At 44.1% G+C, this 27626-nt stretch overlaps 2 protein-coding genes across 4 annotated transcripts; one reads left to right on the top strand and one right to left on the bottom strand.

The window, feature by feature from the left end:
- Positions 1-200: 200 nt before the first annotated feature.
- Positions 201-21124, top strand: egln1a (egl-9 family hypoxia-inducible factor 1a). Of its 2 annotated transcripts, XM_079280617.1 has the most exons (5): positions 201-1202; positions 12810-12929; positions 19135-19271; positions 19357-19424; positions 19542-21124. In XM_079280617.1, exons 1-5 carry the CDS (start codon positions 471-473, stop codon positions 19589-19591), a joined length of 1107 nt encoding a protein of 368 aa, XP_079136743.1. In that variant the 5' UTR covers positions 201-470; the 3' UTR covers positions 19592-21124. The 2 variants fall into 2 exon arrangements, with proteins under 2 accessions (XP_079136743.1, XP_079136744.1); XM_079280618.1 differs by lacking the exon at positions 12810-12929.
- Positions 21125-21270: 146 nt separating this feature from the next.
- gpr137ba (G protein-coupled receptor 137Ba) lies at positions 21271-26002 on the bottom strand. Of its 2 annotated transcripts, none has more exons than XM_079280483.1 (7): positions 24763-26002; positions 23463-23512; positions 23096-23318; positions 22588-22734; positions 22290-22418; positions 21838-21959; positions 21271-21749 (listed from the first exon to the last, which is right to left on the bottom strand). In XM_079280483.1, exons 1-7 carry the CDS (start codon positions 25141-25143, stop codon positions 21632-21634), a joined length of 1170 nt encoding a protein of 389 aa, XP_079136609.1. In that variant the 5' UTR covers positions 25144-26002; the 3' UTR covers positions 21271-21631. The 2 variants fall into 2 exon arrangements, with proteins under 2 accessions (XP_079136609.1, XP_079136610.1); XM_079280484.1 differs by having other exon boundaries at positions 23207-23318.
- Between the last annotated feature and the right edge of the window lie 1624 nt (positions 26003-27626).

The raw sequence follows: 27626 nt of genomic DNA, 5'->3' as shown, positions 1-27626 counted from the left end.
GAGGCAGGCTTAATCATACATGAGCAAGGACATGCTCCCTATTCGCTTAAATTAACGACTTCCACGTTGTTTTTAGCAGCTCTCAAGCCACATCATGAACGTCGTCGTTTGTTCGACAGCCTTCGAAGGCAGCACTAGGGGGGCGGTGCTTGTGTGTCGTCAGCGCAGGCAGGCCCACAGACAGGCTGAGTACACACACCAAGAGGCGCCATGCACTACCCTTGGACCGACAGCTAGCCCGCCGAAGTCCGAAATGCTCGGTCCAGGGCGCACGTTGGTGCATTATTTCACTGATACGAGGTATGGAGAAGGACCCAGTATGATAAAATGGCGGGGTTTTGAGTCTTACTTTTACGTCTCCCTCGGTGTAGCGTGACAGAGGCTAAGGATCGTCTCCGAAGTTGTTGGTTAGCAGGGCGCGTGTGAAGGATCGGAATTAAAGGCGCAGTGCACCCGGTGGAGCCGCAAACATGGAGCAGAGCGATCTGGACCGAGACCAGCAGTACTGTGAACTTTGTGGGAAAATGGAGAACCTCCTCAAGTGTGGTAGGTGCCGGAGCTCCTTCTACTGTAGCAAGGCGCACCAGAAACAGCACTGGAAGAAACACAAGCTAATTTGTAAGGAGACGGACAAGGCGCAGCTTCCCAAACAGAAGCCCGAGCAGCATCCGCCGCCGCCGCCGCCTCCTCCTTCTCCACCGCCGCCGTCGGGGGACGACAAGGCACCGGAGAAAAACCGGGAAAAGATAAGTCCCGAGCAGGTGGACAGTGCGTCTCTACCACAACCCACAAACACAGAGGTATCGGGGGACGATGACGGACCGAAAGAGGACCGGTCCAACAACACCGTCACACCTAACGGACAGACCAGCCCATCCCCTCAGAAACTCCCCGTGGAGTACATAGTCCCGTGCATGAACAAGCACGGCATCTGCGTGGTGGACAACTTTTTAGGAGCTGAAACCGGGCTAGGCATTTTGGAAAATGTCCAAGCGCTGCACAAAACGGGCAAGTTCACGGACGGACAGTTGGTCAGTAAAAAAAGCGACTCTACTAAAGACATACGAGGGGACAAAATCACGTGGATAGAGGGGAGGGAGGCCGGTTGCGAGACGATCCGCATTCTAATGAGTCGCATGGATGACCTGATCAGACATTGTAACGGCAAACTGGGAAACTACAAAATAAATGGAAGGACGAAAGTAAGTATTGCAGCAGGTGGTAAGACACAACCAGCACTGTGAATGCTGGGTATTTTTCATGCATGAAAGCCAGTGGTGTCCGCCGGGAGTTAGAGCCCTGCTGGGCTACAGAATTACACCTGTCACGCGACCAGGTGGGTTGAAACCAGCAGTGCTCTGGCTCCATAGGACCAAATGAGAAGCCCGTTTTGCAGCTATCACTCAGCAGAAGTAGAGCTGGAGCTGTAAGACATTCTGTCATCTTGTGCTGAATACATTTGTTAATATACTTGAGGCTGTGTAACACAGCACATGTTCTCCATGCAGCTCTATTCAACACGTGCTGCTGCGAAGTGCGTGCGCACAGAAACGAGGAAGACGCCCAGTTTACACAATCCAAATTGTGCATATCACATTTTGTGCTGTCATTTCTTATGGTAAAATAATTTGGATGTGTGTGAAGGAGCTGCAGCCATCTGGTAAACGGTGTCGGGCAGTGTGAAGCCGTGCTGTGCTGCAGGGATGCTCTTCTGTCGCTGACTGCAACCCTGAGCTCGCTGTAGAGGTGGCAGACAAAGTAGAGCTGCAACAATTTATCGATGAGTTGTCGACCGTTCGATTAATCGGTTTGAGTCAAAATTCTCTGATTCTAGCTTAAAAGCGTATACTTCCCTGTTTCTGAACTCCTATATGAAATATATAATTGAGTTGTGAAGAAAACAAGACATTTGAGGATGTCTCCTTGGGTTTTGGGAAACACTGATCACTATTTTTCACCATTTTCTGACATTTTATAGACCAAACAACTCGATGATTACTCAAGAAAATAATCAACATATTACTCTACGGTAGTTATCGTTAGTTGCAGACCTAATACAAAGTGTTTTGCTACAGTAGCGGAGCGTTCCTACGTAAAGAGGAAGGCCTGCATGTCTCAAGGTTGGCAGTGCGAGGGAGAGAAAACTGGGCAGCGTCTTGTCTCACTGAGACACGCTTTCAAAGATGTCTGTCGTGTTGATGGTCTAATTGTTTAGGCTGGTTCCTCTGAGACAATGAGCAGCACCACGTGTGTAATTTAAAAGTTGTCTTCGGACTTTGGTAGACATTTCTGTTACTGTCAACCCAAAGCAATGTCCACCTGGTCTCAGCTCAGATGTTGGCTTGTGTGTGAAACGCGACTCTCCCTTTACACCAGATCTGGGCACCTTGACCTTGTGCCACGAGACTGACCCAGGAGGAGAGGAGCCGCTCTCAGCCCCCCTCCTGAACACTGAACTAACCTTTCTGAAGGTAGTCACTGTTTGATATTTGTCACTCTGTCACTGTACCATATCGTGTTCTGTTATCACGGCGCTTGACATTTAAGGATCTAGCAGTGAGCCTGCTTCAGGTGCTTTGTTTTGTGTGCTCGCACCGAGCTCTGGTCGGCCGACGCTGTTATTTTTCGGCCGCGTCTCCTGTCCAGCTTCGTTCTTGGTGGAGTAGACATGAAGCGCTTTTCAGACAGCGCATTATTTCAGTGAGTGGTTCAGTTGTGCAGCAGCTCCATGCAGCTGGCCACTGAGTCAAAGCACCTACTGCCCTAGTTGCCTAGCTCCAGCATGTTGAATGCTTGCTGATGCCGTCGTAGCACAATCGGGGGACATTAAAAAGTTTGTTGCAGCAACACGGTTGTCCAGTCGCTGACTCCCCATCCAATGTGTCCAGCGTGGTAAAATAGCCCATTAAGCCGAGGCTGCATTATAAACATTCTTACCGCTAGTGTACAAAGCCAGTATTATGCAGTTATGTTGTTGAACATGAAACATGATAACTCTGACTAGCATGCCATTTGGTATGTCTGTATAGAGTTTAAACACTGGATTAGATGAGGGCTGCAGCTATCGATTATTTAAGTTGAGTGTTCTAGCGATTATTTCATTGATTGGTCGTATCGTAAGCTGCTTAGAGCTCGTGTTAGGAAGTGAAACGGGTCACAATTCTCTCTCTAATATCTATTTGATATTGCTGTGAAAACATCTTTTTTTGAAACGACTACCTTTTTTTTTTTAGCTCTTTTGATCACATCGTGATAACGTTATAATTTATCACAGTCCAATACACATTCTTACTGAACAGAGCTTAAATGCATCCAAATTAAACTCAATGAAACCTCAACATTAGCCGTTATTAAGCCATGCAGGACTGATGCCCACCGGCTCCTAGCAAAAATGGACTGTTTGGTCGTTTTCAAATATGTCGCTTGAGCTTTCGAAGTTTGTATTTGTCGTTTTTTCAGTACATTGCTGACATTTTAATTGACTCTATAATGAAATTAACTGTTGGTCACAGCCCTAAATACAACAGAGGGATGGGCAATGGATGGGTGAAAGCGATGCAATTTTATGTTGCAACAGCAAGAAAAAGTATTTGTTTTGCAAATTCAATTGGAAAACTGTTACTGAGGAAAATACTGTAAATCCTTTATTGCCATTAAACAGCCCTGCACTGATTTGCAACATTGCCCTCAATGGCCTCGCGACCAGCATCGGAAAACCCCCATTGTCTCACGGTATACAAGCACATTGTCACGTCATTCAACCCCAACTCACAGCGAGCCACGCCTCTGTTTCAGTGAAAACTGCTGACTGATGTTAAAAAGCTGTTCCACCTAAACAGGATCAATCTGGACCCAATCCATCCCGTCTCCTCCCCAGTGTTGTTTTGCATGTTGACTTATTTGTAATGTCACAGACCGACCGTGGACATGTGCGCTGTCATAAGGAAGTTGACCGTTGACCTAAATCTTAAAGCTCTATAGAATGAGTCGTCAAGAGGAAGTCATGTGGTGGTGGAGCCGGCGCTACAGTACGCTATAGGCTGTTTAAGACGAGGACAATACATTAACAGAACAACAGGGAGACGACAGGAACAATGAATACAGAGCAGTTAACAACAGTGTGTGTGTGTGTGTGTGTTAATCATATTAATAATTGTGTACACGTATTATTACACAGGGGAGGAGTGGCGTCCACTCGTTGCGAAGCATGACCAGGGCACCATCGTGGTGCTTCAGAATGGGTCAATCAGGTTGTTTCATTTTGTAGTTGTTGACATGGCGGTTTTTGTATTCATTCATTTTTTTTGTGTAGATTTTTGGCTAATTGACCCAACTGTGAGTCGCCCCCCAAACCCTTGTAAGAGGGGTCTGGCCCATTCTGGGCTTGATCACTTTTTTTTTTTTTCTTTTTTTTTTTTTTTAAACAGCTCCCAGACCCTAAGGAGGGAGCCTGGTTATTGGGGGAAAGTCTCTTTGTAATCATCTGCGGGTTTCTAATAATGCTCATAAAACATTTGTTATTATATTCTCATGTTGTTTGTGTGACATAGAGAGATAAATGCAGCCCATTAGTTGGACGTGACATGCTGTATGGCTGCAATATGTAATGTGAAAAGGTGCTCACAGCAAAAGTGAACCCTTTAAAAAAAGAAAATGGGGCACTGTCTGTTCAGAACGGCTCGGTTCCTCGGCCTGTGGTATTGTTGCTTGCAGCTTCCTCGAGACTTGATTGGGTCCTGAGAACACGCCTGCCATGACGGAGTCGTCTTGCAATGCTGGAGTCTACAAGTCATTTTAGATAAAACAGTTCCCACGACCATTTTAAAGACACAATGGTGTCAAAGCTTAACGCATTGTGCGTGGATAAGCTCCAGACTACAGCAAACAATAGCTGGAGTTGAGATGGGGATGTTCCATGGAGCTAATGGGCACACCGCATCTGGAGTTCTCTCAGTCTCACCAAGATGGGAGGCGGAAACGTGCTGACACATGACCGGTGTGGCCCTAAAACCAAAGCACATCCGACCCTGTAGCATGTTTACAGCTTCATTAGCAATTAGCTGTCATAGTAACTGATTACACTTTTGATCTGGCAACAACAACCAACTACTCCTTTTGCTCCACCGCTGCTTTTCCTGTCATGCCTCGGGTTAATGCCTCTCCTAGCGATGTCCGACCCTTTTGGCTTCTCTGTTTCACTGGCGCTACTGACTGCTTAGAGTCCAGCGACGGTAAACGCACTCTCCGTCTTCCAACAGGTTTTGGTGCATGAGGTGACGGGACATTGCTCGTATTCGCACCACTGGAAACACCAGTGGCTGCCTGACCTGGACAGGACCTAATCGATAATATACCTCGACCCATTGCGGTGTGTCCGGTCTAATGCAAACACTCCCCTCTCCTGGAACATCTTTGTCACGTTCACCCAGTGTTAACAAAAATGTGCAGGTCTAAGGCGGCAGTGAGGCCGTCTCTGGGTCCGTCCGTGCTGATGAGGTTCTCGGTTACTTATGTTGGTTTTATAGAGGCATCATTATTAAATTGAGACTGACGATAACCTTTTAAAAGTTCCTCACAGCAACTTTTGCCGTTGGCGCCGTTATTTATCCGAACAGGACCGCGCTGCCGACGACATGCTCGAGCCTGCAGAGCCTCATAGCCCGCCCCCCCACGGCTGAACAGAGCGCTGTGTATTCAAAGTTTATTAATACTGAATGTGTCGCGTGTCCAAATTGCACCAAATTTGACACGGCACTCCCCTGGGTGAGCACATGTTTATCTCTCCGGTTACTGTGCCAAGACTGTCTAAGGAGCATCTGGCTGTGAGCCAAGTGGGGCTTTGAGAAAGACGTCTTCTCCTTTTGACTGTTCGCAGCAGTGGAGTCGAATCTTTTATGGTGGGTGGGGCACATATTATGCATTCAAAAAAAAAAATGAAGTTATGAGGATTGTGTTTATTGCGTCTATTCATTACAAAGATATAAGTTTAATAATTTATCATAATAAGTCACTTTATAAGTACAAACTCCTGCCTCTATGCAGAATGAGAGGGAACCGTAAGCTGATGGTTGATATAGAGATTTAATTACCTGCCTCTGTTACTGTATTCAAACACGTACCTCTTTTCTTTGTGACCCAACGTTTTTTGAACTGCGACTGATGGATTTTTATATTCTTTTTATTTATTTTATTTTATTTTATTTTTTTCATATATATTTTGCTGACTGTCTTTTACCACTGGCAACGAGAGTATCAGTGACCGATCCAATTACCGAGTGAGCTTGCTTGGCTCACACACAGGCACGATGGAGCCACTCGGTCAGGCTGAGCAGTTACCGCACAAAACGCACGGTGCTGGCTGATCAGCTATTTTTATGAATATAAAACCTACTGACTGATTGCAGGACAGTTTTTGAAGTTGTGCTGTCGCTCGCTGTTTGTGTCCAACGTGCTGGCTTACCCTATGTGACTTTATGACTTGTCTGAGTGGAAGCAGCAGCATCCCTGGAGCTTTAAGCAGCTCACAGAGTTCAGCCGGTGCGTTTATCTGTTTGTCAATGACTGACAACAGCAGAGCGTGCACAAATCCACAAGGCCGAAGACTTTACGCAATCCCCTTCAGAGTATTTGCCTAATGATACCAAAAAAATAACGACTTGTTTTCCGCTGCAACATGTTGAGGGTGAAGGGTAGCGCATCTGCTGTATACAGCCTATTGTTTACGGCCTGCAGTGAAGAAGTTGTCTGAGACAAATTGAGGATGAGGAACAAAGACAATCGGCGCACAACTTGTGTGCAACAGATGCGTCTTTACAAACCAGAAGGATCCTCGGTCTATAATCTCCATTTCAGATATTAAGGGATTAAATCAGATATGTTTTTCTATTTTTCAAATTATTGAATCATTCTAGATGCCCAGCATCTGTTTACAGTCAATATGACAGTGACATGGAGTCATTGTAATGAATGCCATTGTCACATCATCTGTCTATCAGCGGTGCCGTTGTCTCATAAGAACAATAGATATTAAAATGAACATCGGTTCACTCTTGCCTGGTAATGCCAGTGGGCCTCTGGAGCTGTGCCTGTGGAATGTAAACAAACGACATGGCAAGCGGGGTCAGCCTCCTAATGAGAGCCGCCGACTAATGCAGGAGAATACGCGACTGAGAGGAAAGTGAGCTCAAATGGGGATGTAGGTCAGAGGTGAAGACGGCAAGGAAGGAAGCAATTTCTGATCCTTGTAGTTAATTTACACCAGGTTACATTAAAATATTAACTTCTGCCTGGACGCTATCTCAATATCTAACATAAGGAAAATATTGGTGACTGACATGCACTGTAGTGAACCATGTCTTTATCGCGGAGGATCGGCGGTTTTCCTCCACCTTTTGCTTGTACAAACTGCTGGACTCTGATTCTGTCTGTGTTGCTGCCGCATGTTGCATTTGTCATCAAGGTCCCGGCCACAAGCCCTCTGTGGTTCTCCGGCTGAAGAGCGGTGTCTCTTGTTGCTGTATCTGAGATTGCTGGGTCCTCGTGACCAGATCACGTGACAGTCAAACTGGAGTTAAATAGCGTTTCACACAAGGTCGGCATTTGCAGATAGTGGCTGATCTGCATACCAGTCTCATGCGTTTTCTCTGGATTTGTATACACTTTTGTGTATGCAGTCGCTGTGATGCGATATTTGACTCTGGTTTTTCACAGTTGCATAGTTGGGCTGGAGTTGAGTTTTCCCACTGTAAATGAACCTCTCATAGACTTTGTGCAGCTGTCAGGTCTCAGGAAAAGAAAGACAAAACTGCTGTGTCCAGGTTTATTTTTTGCGAGTTGTCAATTCAATTCAATTCAATTTATTTTTGTATAGCCCAAAATCACAAATTACAAATTTGCCTCAGAGGGCTTTACAATATGTACACATTTGACATCCTCTTGTCCCGGAACCCTCACATCAGAACAGGAAAAACTCCCCAAAAAACCCCTTTAACGGGGAGGAAAGAGGAAGAAACCTGTGGGAGAGCAATAGAGGAGGGATCCCTCTCCCAGGATGGACAGAAGTGCAATGATGTCATGTGTAGAACAGGATAGTGAATTACAACACATTCAATGTAATTACAGCACATTCAATGTATGACACAACCACGACAGGAGGCAACACCTGGTCCAGGTAAACCCGGATACACAGGAACCTGTGAGGCGAGAAAGCACAGAGACTCTGGTGAAGAAGCAGGTCAATAATGTGCATTAATGGTATCGGTAATATGAAATAGTAATGTGAGTAATAATAAAAGTGATATTAGCAGTTGGAGTCAGCAGGGCCATGGTAGGTGGAAGGACCAGGGTCCAGATGAAACCATGCTCCATGGAAACCTGTGAGGAGAGGAAGCACAAGGACTCCGGGGAAGAGACAAAATCAGTACTGTGCATTAATGGTATCGGTAATAGGATTAATAATGTTAACAATGAAGATCGTAGTAGGTGTCAGCAGGGCCATGGCTGGTTGAAGAACCAGTGTCCAGATAAAACTGCGGTCATCCTGTGAGGCGAGAAAGCACAAATACTCCGGGGAAGAAGTAAAGTTAGTGAGCATTAATGGGACATCAATGCATACAGACGGAGGTGAAGAAGAAGAGGAGGAGAAGAAGAAGAGGAGGAGAGAGGTGCTCAGTGTAGGAAGTCCCCCTGTAGTTTCTGCCGATACCAGTTTGTCCATGGGCCGGTCCAAGGCAAGCCAGAGCCAGCCCTAACTATAAGCACTATCAAAGAGGAAAGTCTTAAGCCTACTCTTAAATGTGGTGAGTGTGTCTGCCCCCCGGACTTAAAAGGGAAGCTGGTTCCACAGAAGAGGAGCTTGATAACTGAAGGCTCTGGCTCCCATCCTACTTTTTAAGACTCTAGGAACCACAAGTAACCCTGAATCACTGGATCGCAGCTCTCTAGTAGGGCAGTATGGTACTATAAGCTCTTTAAGATATGATGGAGCCTGACCAATTCGGGCTTTGTAGGTAAGTAAAAGGATTTTAAATTCTATTCTAGATTTTACAGGGAGCCAGTGCAGAGAAGCTAATACAGGAGTAATATGATCTCTCCTCTTAGTTCTTGTTAGTACACGAGCTGCAGCATTCTGGATCAGCTGGAGAGATTTAAGAGACTTATTAGAGCACCCTGAAAATAAGGAATTGCAATAATCTAGTCTAGAGGTAACACATGCATGAACTAATTTCTCTGCATCGCTTTGAGATAGGATGTGCCTGATTTTTTTAAATATTACGTAGGTGAAAAAAGGCAGTCCTAGAAATAAGTTTTATCTGAGAGTTGAAAGACAAATCCTGATCAAAGGTAACTCCAAGATTCTTGACTGTGCTGCTGGAAGCCAGCGCAATGCCATCTAGAGAAACTATATCATTAGACAACTGATTTCGGAGGTGTTCTGGGCCTAGTAGAATAACTTCAGTTTTGTCTGAGTTTAACATCAGGAAGTTGCAGGTCATCCAGGTTTTTATGTCCTTAAGACACGCTTGCAGTTTAGCGAGCTGGTTGGTTTCGTCTGGTTTGATCGATATATATAATTGAGTATCATCTGCATAACAATGAAAGGTTATAGAGTGTTTTCTGATAATATTGCCTCAAGGAAGCATATACAAGGTGAACAAGATTGGTCCAAGCACAGAACCTTGTGGAACTCCATAACTGACGTTGGTCTTCATCGAGGCTTCATCATTTACATCAACAAACTGAGATTGATCCGATAAATAGGATCTAAACCAGTTCAGTGCGGTTCCTTTGATGCCAATATAATGTTCCAGTGTCTGCAACAGGATGTAGTGATCTATAGTGTCGAACGCAGCACTAAGGTCTAACAGGACAAGAACAGAGACGAGTCCTTTGTCTGATGCGATTAGAAGGTCATTAGTTATTTTTACCAGAGCTGTCTCTGTGCTATGATGCTTTCTAAATCCTGACTGAAAATCCTCAAATAAACTATTGTTACACAGAAAGTCACACAACTGATTTGCTACTGCTTTCTCAAGGATCTTAGAGAGGAAGGGAAGGTTAGAGATCGGTCTATAGTTGGCCAACACCTCTGGATCCAGAGTGGGCTTCTTAAGAAGAGGTTTAATCACAGCTACTTTAAAGGACTTTGGTACATGACCTGTTACTAAAGACAGGTTGATGATATCTAATAAAGTTGTGCTCATTAATGGTAGCACTTCTTTAAGCAGCCTAGTCGGTATAGGGTCTAAGAGACAGGTGGAAGGTTTAGACGTAAAAATTGTTGAAGTCAGTTTGTCAAGGTCAATGGGAGTAAAGCCATCTAAACATATATCAGGGTTTACAGCTGTTTCTAAGGTTACTCTATTTGTGGAAAGATCGGTCGAGGGCAGGAGATTATTAATGTTCTCTCGAATAATTATAATCTTATCATTAAAGAAGTTCATGAAGTCATTGCTGCTGAGGTCTATAGGGATACTCGGCACAACAGAGCTGTGACTCTCTGTCAGCCTGGCTACAGTGCTGAAGAGGAACCTGGGGTTGTTCTTATTTTTCTCTATTAACGATGAGTAATAAGCTGCTCTGGCATTACGGAGGGCCTTCTTATATGTCTTAAGACTGTCTCGCCAGAGTAACCGAGATTCTTCCAAGTTAGTGGAACGCCATGTTCTTTCAAGTTTTCGCGATGTTTGCTTTAATTTGCGGGTTTCAGGGTTATACCATGGAGCGAATCGCCTTTGTTTTACCAACTTCTTTTTTAAAGGAGCAATAGAGTCTAGTGTCCTTCTCAGTGAGCTTGTAGCACTGTCGACAAGATGATCAATCTGGGTCGGACTAAAGTTAGCACAGGAGTCCTCCGTCACATCGAAGCATGGTATCGAGTTAAATACAGACGGAATCACTTCTTTAAATTGAGCTACGGCACCATCAGATAGACATCTAGTGTAGTAACTCTTGCTTAACGGTGTACACTCCGTTCGTAAGAATTCAAAGGTTATTAGATAATGGTCCGACAGAAGAGGGTTCTGTGGATAGACTATTAAATCTTCTATGTTAATGCCATAAGTCAGAACCAGGTCGAGAGTGTGGTTAAAACAGTGAGTGGGTTTCTGTACATTCTGACAGAAACCAATCGAATCTAATAATGAGATGAATGCAGTACTGAGGCTATTGTTCTCGACATCCACATGAATATTAAAGTCACCTACAATAATTACTTTATCTGTTTTAAGGACTAGACTTGATAAAAAATTCCGATAAAAATTCAAGGCTCTCACACCTTCAGTCAGCCAACACACACGCACCGCTCACATTTTGAACCCACACATTTCCTCGCCGAGACTATTTACCCATCTCCGGCCTTGCAGCATGCAATATAGTGTGGGAGGGGCCACATAGCAGGGGATCAGCCAACCTTCCAACCTTCCTCACGCTCTGCACGTAGCACAACCATTAAAATACTGCTCCCTCTGGAGCGAGGCCAGGAGTCAAAGTTTACAGCAGTTCACTCCTCTCCTCTGGTCCAGCCCCACCCCTCTGCTCCCTCTGTCTGTGTCCTTATTCCCCCCCCCCCCCCCCCCTCTCTTTTACACACACACAGAGGGAAGCTCACTGTATTGCATCTTACCGACAGGAAGCCTTTTGTCAGTTTGACTCCCTCCCCCTCATCTTTATGTTGGCGTTTGTTGCTTTTTTTGCTTTGAAGGCCCTGGTACCGTGCAGTGGTGACCTGATTCACTCAGTAGACGTGAGCACAATGTGGACCACTATGGTCGGATGGGTAGAAAAACAACATTCAGACATGTGATGTAGACGTACAATAAATGTATATTTTCAAGACGTATGTGGACCAACAGACTTCCATATTCTAAATTCATTGATTCAGTTCAACTCCTCAAAGTCCAAATATGATGAAAGATAACATATCATTCCCCTGCAGACCTGAAAGATTTGAGAGTCAAACATAGAAACGTATAAAGACATCTCCCTTGAGACGAGAGCCAGTGAAGGAGTTTAGTCTGCTGTGATTGTTTTATAATGACGTTGCCATGGTTTGTGTTGAACCAAGTGCGTGGAGGAACTTGCCTTTGTTTGTCGCATCACTGCTTAGACACACGGCGCATGAGGGCTGAATCTTCTGGCTTTGAGCACGTTCACCACTCACCTCGGCTCCCCTTTCAAGTCAAAAAGCACGCAGTTGCATCTTGTCTCAAAAGTGTTTTCTGCAATTTCCAGAGCTTTTAGGCCTGATATCCAAAATAATATATGCAGTCTGATATCGCAGGCAGTTTGAAAACCGAGTGAATTGGATCATAAATCAGATGGATTTTGTTTGTCTTCAAAATTGCCGTCACTTCTTCCACGGAAGTCTTATTTCTGAAGAGAACTCAAGTGTTTCTGTCGAAGTGTGAGAGTCACCACTTGTGTGTGTCTTTTTTTCCACGGAACTTTCTACGCTGTTCACACCAAGACGTTTACAAGAGCTCATAGGGGTTCGCTGCCAACACCCAAGCAGATCATGCGACTCCTAATGGAGCAGGAAGAGGCAAGGGGAAGTTGACGTGCTGCACGATATCTCCGGTTTATTTTCTCGCTAGTTTAACGTTTTATAACGAGGCGGCTGTGCAGTGATCGGTCTCTGCTCGTGTGAGCCTCTGTGAGGCGAGGACAGTGGACTTAATGCGCTCTTAAACTGTTCCTCTGTTGACTTAAATTGCACATGAGATCTAGACACTGAATGCATATGTTTGTGTGCTCTCTGTGTATCTGCTTTTTACTAATCACGCCTTTTCATCTTCCTGTGCTGTCTTCAGGCAATGGTGGCGTGTTACCCCGGAAAGGGTACGGGATACGTGCGCCATGTGGATAACCCCAACGGCGATGGGCGATGTGTCACATGCATATATTACCTTAATAAAGATTGGACTGCCAAGGTATGTGAGTGATGTGTGGAGGAAATAATGTCAATGAGTACTAGAGGATTCCAAATAACTGAACTATGACGTCATTTATTCTCTTGTTCCTTATCTGCTTTTTTGTTGTTGTTATAAACATTGATTCAATTGTCATTTAAAATGATCAATTCAATTTTCATTGAAATAACTATAAAAACAAAGCTGATTTGCTAAAAAAAAAAAGGGGCTGCGTGTCTGGTGTCCGTATTCCAGTTGGACTTCCCGTCAAAAGCATCCGACACGTGAGTTCTCGTCCCCGTGGTGAGGTCGTACTCCCCACCCTCCGTCCTGCTGTATTCCACACTCGACACCCGAGTGGAGTCGGTGTTAGAGGTTACGTGTCGGTACGTGCTGATCGGCCACTCTCCCTGTTTATAATCCCATTAAAATGCAGAGATCCTGCTAATCCAGCCACACCCGATCAGGGAGAAGAGAGCCCCCCCCCCTCCCCCCGTGCTATTCCTCCTGCAGGAAAGTAGAGTCACAGGCGGAGGAAAGAGACCGAGGTGTTACTGCGGGACTTTTATTACTCGCATCATATCAATCGAAGAAGCATTTCAAACAATTCTGGTGTTTAGCTGAAGGAACATTCCTACAATATATTAACAAATATATTAACTGAAATACAGATGCTCCAATGTTTGCAGATTTTCTTTGTATGATTCACTAACTTTCTAACCACTGTCCCGAAAAATAATTTCAAGCGTCTAAAAGTTAGTGTAAACCTTTAAAAAAATCGAAATGATTTCCTTTTACGTTACATTACAGTCATTTAGCAGACGCTTTTATCCAAAGCAACTTACAATTCAGATTCTATCGCACCGTAGGCACAGCTACGGGAGCAATGTTGGGGTTAAGTGTCTCACTCAAGGACACATCGACATTTGACATTGTTATTGTCATCTATAGTGGTTATTTGCATAGAACACGTTTCAAGTTATTAGAAAATTAATTATTGTATTTTTTATTCCAAAAACCATCTTGGCATTAGTTGTTTGAATCGTATATGTTAAATATTGAAGTGTTAGGAAGTTAAACGGGTCCTAATTCCTTCTATAATATCTCTTTATTATTGCTGTTCCAACAACTGTTTCCCCCCAAAAACTACATTTTACAAGATTACATTTAAACACGTCGCGATAGCGTTACAACTTACCTTCGCCCACCACTCTGTTTTATTGAGTAGATCCTGAACACACCATAAAGTCTATGCAGCGTCCATTACCGTTATCAGTTTATCAGCAGGAACGTGCTGGGGAGAGACTCCACACTGTCGGCAGACCAGCCAGCTGCTGTGATTACTCCAAACAGCGTGCATGGGAATTAATTATAACATAATACGGGTCTGATTAAGTTAAAAACTAGTTTCAATGTTGTTCCTCCACGGCTGACTTTGGACTTTCACTTGTGACGCATTGTGAGCTTAATGCAGTCTTCACTCCCCGACACAACTTGTGGCTGAGACGTTGCTGTCTGTGCTAATAATAAATAACAGTAAACGTGTCCATGTTTGCAGCCCATGGCCCATGCCAGGCTCCACACTAGATAGAACACGAGTATGTAAACATAACATTTACAACATCATCAAATATAAAATGCATAATTCCAATGAGCCAGCACGTTCGCACATCACCTCGCCATCATCATGAGGTAGAGGCAAACGTGTTGCTGCTGTTGTCTAGTGATCGTTGTATTAAACTAAAACACGACCGACGGCGTTATCTTTGTGTGTTGTCCATCCGTCCGTTCCTTTCTCGTGAACGCAATATCAGTTATGCCGAGAGGGAAATTCTTTAAATTTGGCACAGACTTCCCCTCGAGCTTAGAGATATGAACTGTTTCCATTTTGGAGGTCTAAGGTCAAGGTAACTGTGAGCTCACGTCCGTCCTGTACTTGTGTTTTGTCACGTTGTGTTTTTTTTCTCATTTATGTGGGGAGGTGCTTCTCACACATTTTTTTTTTGTAACAATCCGAAGTGGGCCTTAAGTTACAAAGGGTTGAGAGCCCCCGATGTCTGCTCCACTGTAATATGCTTTAGGTGTTGGTGGTGAATGACATCGGACAAATGAGTGAACTCACGTCTAGAATATGAGACGGATAAACAGGAAGCTGCACACCAGGAAGGAACAACACTCGTTAGAACAGAAAGCAGCAGCTGTAAGGTGGGAGGATGGCTTTCATGGTTCTGTAAGGAGCCGGTAACATGACTAAGACACGAGTAGACAGGAGAATGTCTTCCAGACTTCCTCACATACTTGACCTGCATATGAACATTATGTAATGACAGGAAACTCCTTTGTTTGGCCTCTGAATGCTCGTTGGTGGTAGAATGCTGGCCGTGCACAAGTCTGTCTTATGGCTATGACAGAGGATGACCTTTATTAGCCATGAGGCAAGTTGAATGCATATGCATTAGGGACCCGTCGTCTGCTCTGAGAGGGTGGACAAAATAGCGAACGCCTAATTTAACAGTACTGCATGTCCACCATGTCCCGGTTGGGTTAGGGTTAGTTCCAACATGTGTCTGCTGTCCCTACTTGTTGAGGAAATTTGTTTTACATTTGTTATCATGACTATTATTGATTAATGCAATACTGGTACGCGCAGGTTTCTTTTTTTATTTTATTTTTTGTAGAGCCGTTCCGATACTGAAAGGCCTCTGATACAGCCTAAAATGCAGTAACAGGGATTGCCGAGTATGCAACATCACGCTATATCATTTATCAGCTAATTTATGCGACACAGGAACAACATGTGTCCCTTGCTACCCAATCTGTACACCCTGCCAGATTAATAGTGTAAAAGTGCAAACTAATACTACACGCCTGTGGTCAACACTCATGCACTCTTTCTTTTTTTTGATGATGCTACATTGTGAACAGCAAATCTGTGTTGTAGTCGGGAGAGGAGAGCTAGTTGACGTACAGTCCTGCGGCTAAATAACGGAGCTAACGGCTAACCAGTTGTAGTGAGTTACACATGTGATGCATTCAAGCTCCATTCAGTAACCATGAATATTGGGCGAAGGTAAATTATAGTTATATTATATTTGAAGGTGTTTTCACAGCAATGTCAAACAGATGGTAGCGAGGGAATTATATAACTTTTGTTTTTTTTTATATACCGACCGATATGCAAGTTCAGGAATCAGTATCGAGAAGGAAACAATGGAATCTGAACACCTCTCCTTTGACCAACGTACCTAAATAATTGGGCGTAAACGACCGGAGTATATTCGGTGTCTCATGTTGCTATGAAAACATGTTGTAGCATCATGCCTATTTGTAGCCAACAGATAAGTTGCCAATAAGTTGGCATTCAAACTAACCTGTGACCCACTTTTGCAGCAGTGTTTTGGGTTTCATAATCAATCCGGTGTTTGCCATCACAGTTCTTTACGTGTCTACTAAATCTCTTTCTGCTGAAGCGATGTGCATCCGGTGGGTCACACTGCTCGTTTGTTCATCGTGTAAGCGGTTGCACGATTTCTATTGTCATGTTCATGCACAGGCTTCAATTATTCAAAGGAGCCATGTTCTGGGACCCCATTCACACGTGCATGATTCCAATCTGTCCCTGATTGGCTGTTTATTAGCCATGTGATTAGCTGTGTTTTATAGAATGTGGTTGCCTGGATACTGGGGCTCCGTGAGAGAAGGACATTGCTTTGGAAGGTTCCGGTTCAGTTGCACCGGTTATTTACCCCCCAATTTTCAACATTGTGTGTCTTCAACTGGTTAACGTCCATACAAAACCATCATGAAACTTTAGGTCCATGTGATTCATTCTATTCAGTATCAACACTTCAAGAAGTATTTGGCAAATTCTCAATCCTCCCAGCTTGGTACATCATGTTTCGGTTACGTGTGACCAGTCGCTGCTTTAGAATGTTCTCTGTTCACCTCTGTGACAGAAAGTGAAAAACAAGTCACTCTGGTGGGAGGAGGGAGATACAGGCAAGCGGAAGTCAAAGTGGGAGGGAGTGAATCATCCACTGGAAATACTTCTCCTTCTGTTACAAGTGTAGATTCTCTGCAAGGTTTGCTTTAAACTGACCCCCCCCCCCCTAAAAATAAATGCTATTTAGTTCATATTTTAAAAATGAACCCTGATAAGACAGGCAGGGGCTGGGAGTGTTTCCCAGCATGCAATTGAAGAGAGGTGAGGACGGGTCACCGGTCTGTCACAGCTGACACATACTGTAGAGACTTGCAGACGCGTTCACAGCACTCTTTATGACGTGCGTTACCAGTCAGCCTTGAATCACATTGTTTACATAGTTGCACCAACATCTTGTCACACCAATGTAAAAGTTTCCAACTTATTCGTACTGGTATCTGGGGGTACACCATGTGACTTCCTCCTGTGTAGCGGGCTCTTAGCGGGCATTGGGGGGGGGGGGGGCAGGCAGGTTTGTCTAGATTTTATTCATTCATTCATCTTGGACAGCGAGTCAGACATTAAACTAACTTTGGTTCCATCTAGGGCTGAACTATGTCTAAAACCTATCTAACTGGTTAGTTTGACTGATGACTCGCAAGATTGTCTCAAGTTTAAAATGTTATTTTGACACATTATTCGCCTCCATTGCAGTAATAGGCCATATTGCTATTTCAATAGCAGCCCTAGCACTATGTAGAACCTTCACATTCTACTAGTACTGAAGTAATTCTGCATGAATAACATGCAATATATGTTTGTCTAGATCCAAAACTTTGTATAATACGACAGCAAACTGTCCTTCAGCGGCTATTTAGTCAGAAATACTACTGAAGAACAGCTGGTGTGTCTGTTTACAGTGCAGTTTGTCAGTCAGTAGTGATTGTAAGTGTGTTCTGATTTCATACGACACATGGTGCGGGTACTTCTTCCACACAACATAAGGACAGAGTGACCTTACTTGGAGCTGCAGCCTGTCGCCTGCAGCTTTGCGTCCATCAGCTGTGGCTGCTCCTTGTAATAATAACTATAAATAAGTCATTGTACATCACACATTAATGGTTGTAACGGGATGAGATATTCATGATACGATGAGGCAGGTTCACGGTGTACCGGATGTATATGTATGTATATAGGTATACTGTGATACCACAATACATCCATATTATACTGACTGATTTGAGACTACATGTCGTCTTAGATTTCGATATGGTAATATGTCGTGAGCGTTGTTTTATTACAGCAGTGATGTGACTTTCTTACCCGGCTGTTCTCAGCGATTCAATATTTTGTAAAGACTCATAGTCAACCCTTCAATCTCGTCACAATCTCGACATTGGTATTTGGTCTAAAATATCGTGATTTATTTTCATTTTTTCCCCCTCGCCCAGCCCTAGGTAGGTTTTGGTTGAATGGGATGTATTGTGAATTGTAAAGCTCTCTATCATTAGGCTCTGTGTCCAGTGCACAGCAGTAGTTCCCATAAATAAAACCTGCTGTGATGTCCAAAGCAGTTCCCACCTAAAAGGCTGCACTATAGATCCAAATGATTACTCAGCATGATGTGGGTCATAAGCTGATGTCCTCTCTCTCTTACGGAACACAATGAATGTTGCCACTGATTTGGATATATCGTGCAGTCAAACAATAGTTCAAATCAGTGGTGCTTTCTTTGACCCTATTGTGCTTTATTTATCTTTGTCACACCACCGGCATTCCCCCTCATTCAAAGAAGCATAAATGAGAATAGTTACTCTTTCCAAAGAAGGGTGTGAACCTTTTTCGCCCCGCTAGCTAGCGTGTGAAGAGAGGGGCCTGTCATATCAGCTGTGTGAGAGTTTAAGCGGCACGCTTGCAGCAATCTGCTTTTTCACTCTCCAGGTCCTTTATCCAGCTGGAGCAGTTTTCCTGTGGGTTATTCTTCCTATCCCTCCACAGGAAAGCCCCCCCCCCCACTGCTGCTGCTGCTTCCGATCCTGAGCTTTGCTCCTCGAGCCCTTGGAGCTGGACAACAGCGTTCCCTAACATTATCGTCCTATGCTCGTAGCTTTAAAAAAAGCCTGACTGTGGATCTTCTATATTAGCAATAAATGCGGTTTTAGGAGACGTTCACTAGACGCGACAGGAATCAAAAATCCCAAACCCGTCCACTGCTTCCTCCGGTCTCTCCTTACCTTCCTGCGGCTGCTTTGTCCTGATTTGTGTACATAACGGAGGTTGTTCCTTCTTGTTCTGCTCTTCCAGGAACACGGTGGCCTTCTTCGAATCTTCCCAGAAGGAAAGGCACAGTTCGCCGACATAGAGCCCAGATTTGACCGCCTGCTGCTGTTCTGGTCCGACAGACGGAACCCTCACGAGGTTCAGCCCGCCTTCGCCACCAGGTCAGCATCCAAAATGCGTCCGCCGCACACGCCCAGGTGATCCGGTCTGTTGCGCAGTGACTCAGTGCTCTGATTGTCTCCCCAGGTATGCCATCACGGTGTGGTATTTCGATGCAGACGAGCGAGCCAGGGCTAAAGAAAAATACTTAACGGGTAGGTTTTGATGCACAAGCTACACAAACCTGTTTGTATTGTTTGAAGCCATCTGTGTTGTTGTTTTTTTATGCTCTTCTATAACATCTCCTGTGTTTGTGTTTCCTCTGTGTGCAGGAGAAAAAGGAGAAAAGGTTGAACTTGGCAAAGCATCAGATCCCAGCTAGTGGGGAAGCCTGCGGCCCCTACAAAACAGCCTTCAAGTGCTCTGTCCTAAAAAGAAAAGTGGCCTATAGAGAGCATGTGTGTGTTTTACATGGCAGAGCAGCAGACTCTCTGCGTGAGCTGAGCGGGTGGAAGATCCATTCTTCCGGAGACAAAACGAACACAAACAATGATTTCTGTTCGTTTTCAGCAAACCAGCGGATACCCGGAGGACCTTGAATGTCGTGACATTGTGTGTCTTGTTTTTTCACCTCGGGTGAAATGAAAGGCTCGTCGGTGGAGAGCACTCGCGTTACAACTGAAGTTTTCAGAAAATCAACAGGAATTCAACTCTCAGAGAATCTACAGCTTTTTGCATATTGTTTTTTTGCAGTCAATTCCTTAAAGGTATCGTGTTCTGCATATGCTTAATGTGTAATGCTTTTCACATGGAATCAGCTGTTCTATGCTACTGTATTGCTAAATGTACTTGAGGTTGCAATAATATGAGGAATTATCTGAATTAGAAACATCCTTTTTCTGACGGACATGGTTTGGTCGTAGTTTGAATCCAGTCCTTTGCAGCACAGTGATGGTCACTGTGGGGTTGTTCCTCCTGCTCTGTCCAAATAAAGCAGAGATTGAGGGAGCAGCATACATCTGACAGCAGGATAACGGCCGCTCATGCGCTCCTGCTTGCACTGGACGTGGTTTCATGCTGCCCTCTGCAGGCCTACAGTGTAAACGCCTAGTTAGTCTGACTTTCTGGACCCCAGCAGTAATATGATTACCTATGATGGAAATAAAGTTATTCACACTGAGAAGTGAGAGGAAAAACAGGCTTAATTATCAGCAAATCCAGCTCCCCCCTTCCACAAAAAAAAGATCAATATTATCTGTAGAGTTGCCTTTATTGCTCTGTGAACTACAGCATGTCAGTGATTCAAATAGTCAAATTTCCGTTGTATTTTAGGATATTGATAAAGTGGTAAATTACACTATCAACCAGTAAATTATTGTACAAATGGCTTTTCAATTAGATTTTTATTCAATGTCCTGCACTTTGTACCAGAGTTGACTTTGTTTCATTTGTGAATGACTTTATATTTACACTATGCATTTGATGACAAACAAATCAGGGCTCTAATAAAATGAGTCCCTAATCTAATCTGCAACATTTCCAAATTTGAGCCTCACAAGTACACCCTGAGAATGTTGTAAATGTACAATAGGTCACTTTCTAAGTATTGTCTTCTGTTAAGTTTCTGTGTACAAACTGTATTCAGTGCTTTCAAAATGCAAATTTTTGAAAACTGAGCATCAATAAAATTTGGTGAGATGTGCGAAACATGTCCGGCCCGCTGGTCTTTTTGTTCTGCCACCAATCCTAAAAATGTTCCTTTATCAGACGGAGATTTGAGCTTTTAATGTCCAAGTTTCAGCTTTCTTCAATTACACCCGGTGATTTCAGTCAGTGAGACATTGAACCCGTATGTTCATTTTACAGAAGTAGCACTCGAGTAATTATGTAATATAAAATACAAAGATGTATTTGTCACATACAGAAGTAATGTGTCGTAAAATGAGATGTACAGTATACGGTTGTGCTAAGACTACTGGGAGAAAAAAATATATATATAACCTGTCAATTCATCAATAAAGTGTTCATGTATTATTAGAAATGAACTGCATCTTTCACAGTATTTATACTGTTTTAATATGAATTAAATGAATATCTATATAAACAAATATGTATTAAAAAGAACACGGTACATAAAATAGTAAGAGTTCATATTACAAAAGTCAGGAATATATTAAGCAGTATTCAATATAAACTATACAATGAAAATGTTTTAAAGCAGTTTAACATTACATCACTTTGTACAAGGAGTGTGCAAAATCAACGTCCCATCAGTGGACCTTCATAAACTGGCAGAAAAGTCTGTTAGTTCTTCTACTCGAGACAAAATAGAAGACCGAACGTGTCGCTCAGAGAGACTGTGCAAAAATATACAAGTAAGAGAACAAAGCCACGAGTCGGCAGGAGTCGCTGTGAACTCCGGTCAGCAGTGGCCGAGCTCCTCTGGAGGAGGCGGGAGGAGGTAGCCGTCGTCTCCTCCGATGTAGGCGCCGATGCTGCTGCTGCTCTCGCTCCCCCACTCGTAACCGTCAGCGGCCAGACTGGAGAATCAAAATTCAACAATGCCCATTTTTTACAGTATTTTGGTGATTAGATCGTGGTGTTTTGTTGTTGTTGTTGTTTTTTTACCTGGCTTGGATGTTGTGAGGCATGACGTTCCACGCCAGGTCATCGTCGCTGTCGTAGCGCCGCGGGTTGTCGAAGAAATAAGCCCTGGAGGAGAAGACGTGACCAGGAAGCCCAGAGCCACTCTGCAGGACACCAACAACACAATACAGGGAAGATATCGTAGTCTCGCATTATAAAACATGAAGACTGTATTTCACATCTGTAGCCTGTAGCTCAGGACGGCCCCCGACCTGTTTGCCTCATGACCACAAGTGACTTTCCTTTTTAACTTGGCTAAACGTTACAAAACTGTCCAGTATTTCACAAGACAGAAACAGAGTCTTGCTGTAGTTGAACTACAGTATGACGTATCTGCTTTTACTATAAACAATCTCGTGACCCAATCAGATTCATCTTGTGACCCCCGGGGAGGATTCCCGACCCCCCGCTGAGGCGAGTGCTCGCTGGCTCACCCTGTCGAGGTCTGGCTGCCGAACTCTGAAGAAGAAAACCATGAGAGAGGTGGGCAGCAGCTCCCACACGAACAAGATCACCCCGAAGACGATGTAGCCGGCGTCGCCCAGAGTCGACCGTAAATCTGCCTGAAAAAACACAACACGACACGTTCACTATCAGAACACTCTTTTACTCAGAGAGCTGTGTCGCCTAATCACAGTCCTCACGAAGGAAACAACGACCAACTAAGGCCAAAAAACAAAGAAAAGTCTTTCAGCTTCATCAAAGAGGCATTGTGACCCTCCGGCGGTTCACCTGGTCTGAAACGTTGTACCAGTCGTAGTCAAAGGAGTTGATGCTCTTGTTTGAGAGTCCCAGGACGACCAGATTGTAGCAGGCCCTGGAAGAGTACAGGAGGATGACGATGGCTCCTATAACGGTCACCTGGCACACTGACGTCCCCTGCACAGGTAATGAGGAGGAAATGATCATCGAGGGGGAAATGAGATCAGATCATTGTATGAAATCATAGAAACTCTAGGGAACACAGGGAAACTGAAGGTTGGATTGGCTGTGATGCCAGGCGCCACTTATCATGTTTGCTGGCTTGTGAAGTACAACCAGCAAAAATGATATGAAGAAGTGCATCTTCACACAAGGCTGCTATAAGCAGTGGCCGATACACAACACACAGATTACTATGAAACAAAACACTGGCTTTTATTTATTCCCAGACATGTAACAACAGCTCCCCCCCCCCCCCCCCCCACACACACACACACGTTCCTCTCAGTGCCACACAGGACAGCGACGTGTTTCTTACTTTGGATTCCAGGTAAATGTTGGCCAGCGACATCTTAGCGACCTTGTAGAGACACACGGAGAGCGAGACGGCACACAGGACAAAAAGCGTGTCGTTGATGGCGACCCTCACCAGCACGATGGTGTGAGCTTCTGCAGAGGACATCCTCACCAGCAGGGCACACACCAAGTTCACCACTAGAAACACCAGGCTGATGAACAGGAAGAGCAGGTACAGCGGCAGCCTGAGGATCACGGGAAATATTATTTACCTCAAAAGTCACTTTTTGAAGTATACTTCAACTAAGATGTTTGGTTGTTTTTGGGCCAAAAATCACAGAGAAATAGAATTGAATGGTGAATGACATTGAGCCACGGTCTGATCTTACCTGTATCTCAAAAGCTCTGGTGCGTATTTAGACTTTGCCTTGAATACGACCTGTGAAAAGAAATCAGTTCCTGCGTCAGTGTCGGGGTGTTTAGGCGGCCCACTTTCACTTCTGTATTCTAGCTCGAACGAAAAACAAGAGCAGTTCTACTGAAACAGGAACCTCGCAGTGTTGAACATTGGATGCGCAGTGTTCACACAGCACAGTGCTCGAATGCTTCATGTTACACTCTCAACTGTGACTCAAATCAGCACAAGAGAGTTACGCTAAAAATAAGCTGGAGGCCTGAGATTTATCGGGTCCTTGCTATCCGATGCCGTTAACATTAGTGACGATTAGAGCTTCACTGCAGCAGGTCGTCCTGAACGATAATTTAGCGTTGATATCTGTGTTATCATGTCGTATTATTGATTTGATACATTTTTCAAATTCAAAGTTCTGTTCAAAGTAAAATCCTAATTTAAAAGTCACTAAAATTGTGGTTAAATGTTTTGTTTTAACCAGTTTTACTGATGTTCATTGCTCTGAACACCAAGTTGATCAATATGTAACTCAATACATACCTAAATATTAAAATATGGATATATGTATTCACATTTAGAGCTGAAATGAGTAGTTGATTAACAGAACATGAATCGTGATAATCGGCTGTTCCTTTCCCGAGCAAAAATGTGAAACAATTGCTGGTTGGTTAGAAAAACATGTGAAAGCAGCACAATGAGATCAGATAGCTTCATTAATGTGATGATTCTTATTTTTCTTTTTTGTCATCAAAAGAATAATCAATTGCAGGAAATACTCATGAGTTATAAACTCTTAATATTGTTGTGGTATTTAAACCAAATGCTCAGCTCTGGTTGAATGGTTTTTATTTGAACTAACTCTAAATGATCGTATTCTGTTCAATGTCATGTTATCACCAGGAGCCATTTTATATTTTGGTTTCAGGCACAAGTTCACATGAAGGAAGTGTGTTTAACAGACATGTTTTATGACATTTAAAAACACCCTGGAATCAACATGCATCTCTAATTAAAAAAACAATCTTATTTCACTGACAGATCCAGTCTCATTGTACAGTGCACTGGAGGTTTCAGGTGTCCTTAAACTCAGACTTCAGCTGAGAAACTGTCCCTCATAGTGTGAAACTCTGCAACCACAGCACATGTTTGAGTGGATATATTTAGGACTCAATCATCCAAACACTGTCCTCACATTACAGAGAAAACAAGTGCGGATAAGTGGCGCACATACATGAAACCCTGCGGCTGTATGAACAGCACCCCGGCCTGTAACTCACCTGTGCGAGGTAAAGGTTCATGAGACTCAGTGTGAAGAACTGCAGGCAGACGGGGAAGCAGTACAGCAGCCAGAAGGGGAACGGGCCCAAGGTGTTGGCCGTGACAAAGTTCTGGAAGTAGAAGGAGAAGAGCACCGTGCGCAGGGCCGACCACAGCAGGCACAGCGACAGGAAGGCGGTCTGGTAGCTGAAGCGCTTGTGTCGGTAGCGCAAGACCAGCCAGAGCTGCACGTAGACGAAGATGAAGAGGAGGGAGTAGAAGACGGTGTAGACCACCGTCAGGCCCAGCGTGACGTAGATGGGCACGGCAGGACTCAAGGTAGGCAGAGGCAGGGACCTGTCCATCGGCGACGGGTCCTTCTCCTCCAGCGGGGCCTCCATGAACCTGCTCTCCCTGACCGTGGGGAGGAGGGAGCGGAGCGGAGGGGTTCCTCTGGCCGGTGTTGGCCGCCGGGTCTCTGGCTTCACAGAGCCAGCCTCACGGCTATCGCGTACCGCAGAAGGAGAGGTGAGAGCCGCGGCCAAAAAAATAAATAAAGAAAAAAGTTGAGAGTGAAGTAATAATGCTGTGAATGTGGCTGTCAAGTGGAGGGAGAAAAGAAAACAAGGCTAACTTCCTGCTGCGGAGCTACAGACAGCCAGCGAGCGAGGCACATGATCAGTGATGAGAATGAGCCGTTTGTCAGGGACGGCGGCGGGGCAGGAAGCTGCTGAGAGCAGCCTGCCGCGAGGAGCTCAGCGCGAGGAGAGGAGGACCAGCCTCCGCCCCCTTCCAGCCCCTCCGCGCACTCATTACGTGACGCTACGCATCAGCTGACGCACGCTACTGTACCTTTAACCCTGTGATGGGGCTTCCCACCGCTGCTCTGATCCCCAGAGAGCGTCTCAGATTTACTTTCATTTTATCAAGGTGCATGACAAAATATCACATCCAAAATCACCATCATTCACTGGTGAGTTCATAAACAATATATACAAGTTGTTCACGAACTGTGTGCGTAGGCCGTAAAAACAGGAAGAAATCACAACACTAGAATCACTTCAGAAGATAACACGTATTGCAGCAGAAATTGCTGTGAAAGATAGAATCACAGTGTTAAATACTAAAAGTGTACTCTATCATTGTTATTTATATTAAATTCAAGTTCTAAGTTGATTAAAAGAAAATTAATTTGAGAAGCAAAATACTGAAATATTGTATTAGAACTGGAGCGAAAGCACAACAAAAAGCACTGGTGACTGCATCATGAAATTATAATTGGAGTTGTGTGTCGCAATGTCCTTGGTTCTCACTGTTTCGCTTCACTGTAAACTATCAATTTAAAAAAAGAACCCATAGACAGAATTAACCAGAAGCGTTTGTATCTTCACACATATTAATTAATAAAATATCCCTAATCATCAGCTTCTATGCATTAAAGTTGTACCATAGCGTTGTATTACTGTATGAACCTTTTATCGATCAATTCATCGAATCATCACAATGCAATTGCCACCTGGAGTCCTGACGGTCAAAGGAGTGAGTCTGGGGGCCCCGGGGAAGTGGCCCGCTCTGCCCAGTTTGTAATCCAGCCTTGACACAAAAAAATACTGGATCCTACAAGTTCAAATCAGTAGCATTTTTAATTGGACCCTCTCTGCCCGGGAAACCCCAGGGTTGTTTTCTTGGACTTTAGAAAGCTCCTCCAGTTGTAGCAGTGAGTAGTTCTCCTCATAACAAAGAAACTGAGTTCCCCTTTAATTCAAACCAAGAGTACTTCAGGTCTGTTTAAAGAAGCACAATTTGGTTTACGATCCAAGAAGAAGTCTAATCAGCACTCAAACTTCAGTGAAGCTTGTTATGGTTAGTAGTCGCTGTTTTTTTTGTTTGTGTTTCACAGGACTGGGGCATGTGAACATGAGGAAGGCCAAGGATGGAGGTCACTCCAGCTCCCCTTTGACTGCTGTGAAACGTTAATCTTTTTGCACACGGGGACACTACCACCCAGCACCACACCAGGCCGGATACCGTCAGCCACATTATTAAGATATCCTTTAAAACATTGGCCTCTAAATGTGTGAGATGGAGAAATTAATTCAATTACATCATTGTGTACTTCCTTTTACATCTCTGTTTTCAGGAAACACACACGATTTAATAATGGTGGACACCTAGCGGAGAGCCTTTTAGATATGGAAGCAACATGTTTCGTCAAAAAAAGATACAAAACATTTAATGCGCTGTTTGTTCCCAGAGTTTCCTCAGCCCGGCTCCATCCCTTCAAATCGGCCACGTCTCAGATTTGTCTGTGAAGAAAAAAGAAAAAATAATAGAGTGGTGACAAAAATGGCACTTGAGTCTGATTATCAAGCTGATCAGATCCAAGTCCAGTGCTGGTTTCCAGGCAACATGCTCAGCGATAACAGACTCACTCAACACATCAGTGGCCCCGAGGAAAATATCCCATCAGCCCATCAGAGTGTCCAACACGGGCCCTACAGTATGTGCATCGCCATGTAAGTGCATATCGATAGATATTATAATTATATGAAGACAGCTGTCACCATTTGGGGGACTACGTTTAGCTTCGTGCTTAGAAGCAGTGATGGAGAGATCTGCAGTTATTATGAATCTGTTTCCTGTGCTGATTTCAGATTAATTGGTTCTCTCTATTCTTTTTTTATTTTTTTTTTATTTTATTTTTTTTTTAAATATTTTTTATTGAAAGACACGAGACAATATTAAGACAATACATAGACATAACAACAAGAGGATGACAAGAACAGTGGGATAAAAGCCAGCAAATATCATATAGTCAGTGTGTGTATGTGTGCGTGTGTGTGTGTGTGAGAATGTCCTTGAGCCTTTTGAGATGGAGGAAAAA

The sequence above is a fragment of the Melanostigma gelatinosum genome (assembly GCF_949748355.1).
Source record: "Melanostigma gelatinosum genome assembly, chromosome: 12".
Taxonomy (NCBI): Eukaryota; Metazoa; Chordata; class Actinopteri; order Perciformes; family Zoarcidae; genus Melanostigma; species Melanostigma gelatinosum.
The sequence above is the reverse complement of the archived record's forward strand: the minus strand, read 5'-3'. Positions and strand labels throughout refer to the sequence as shown.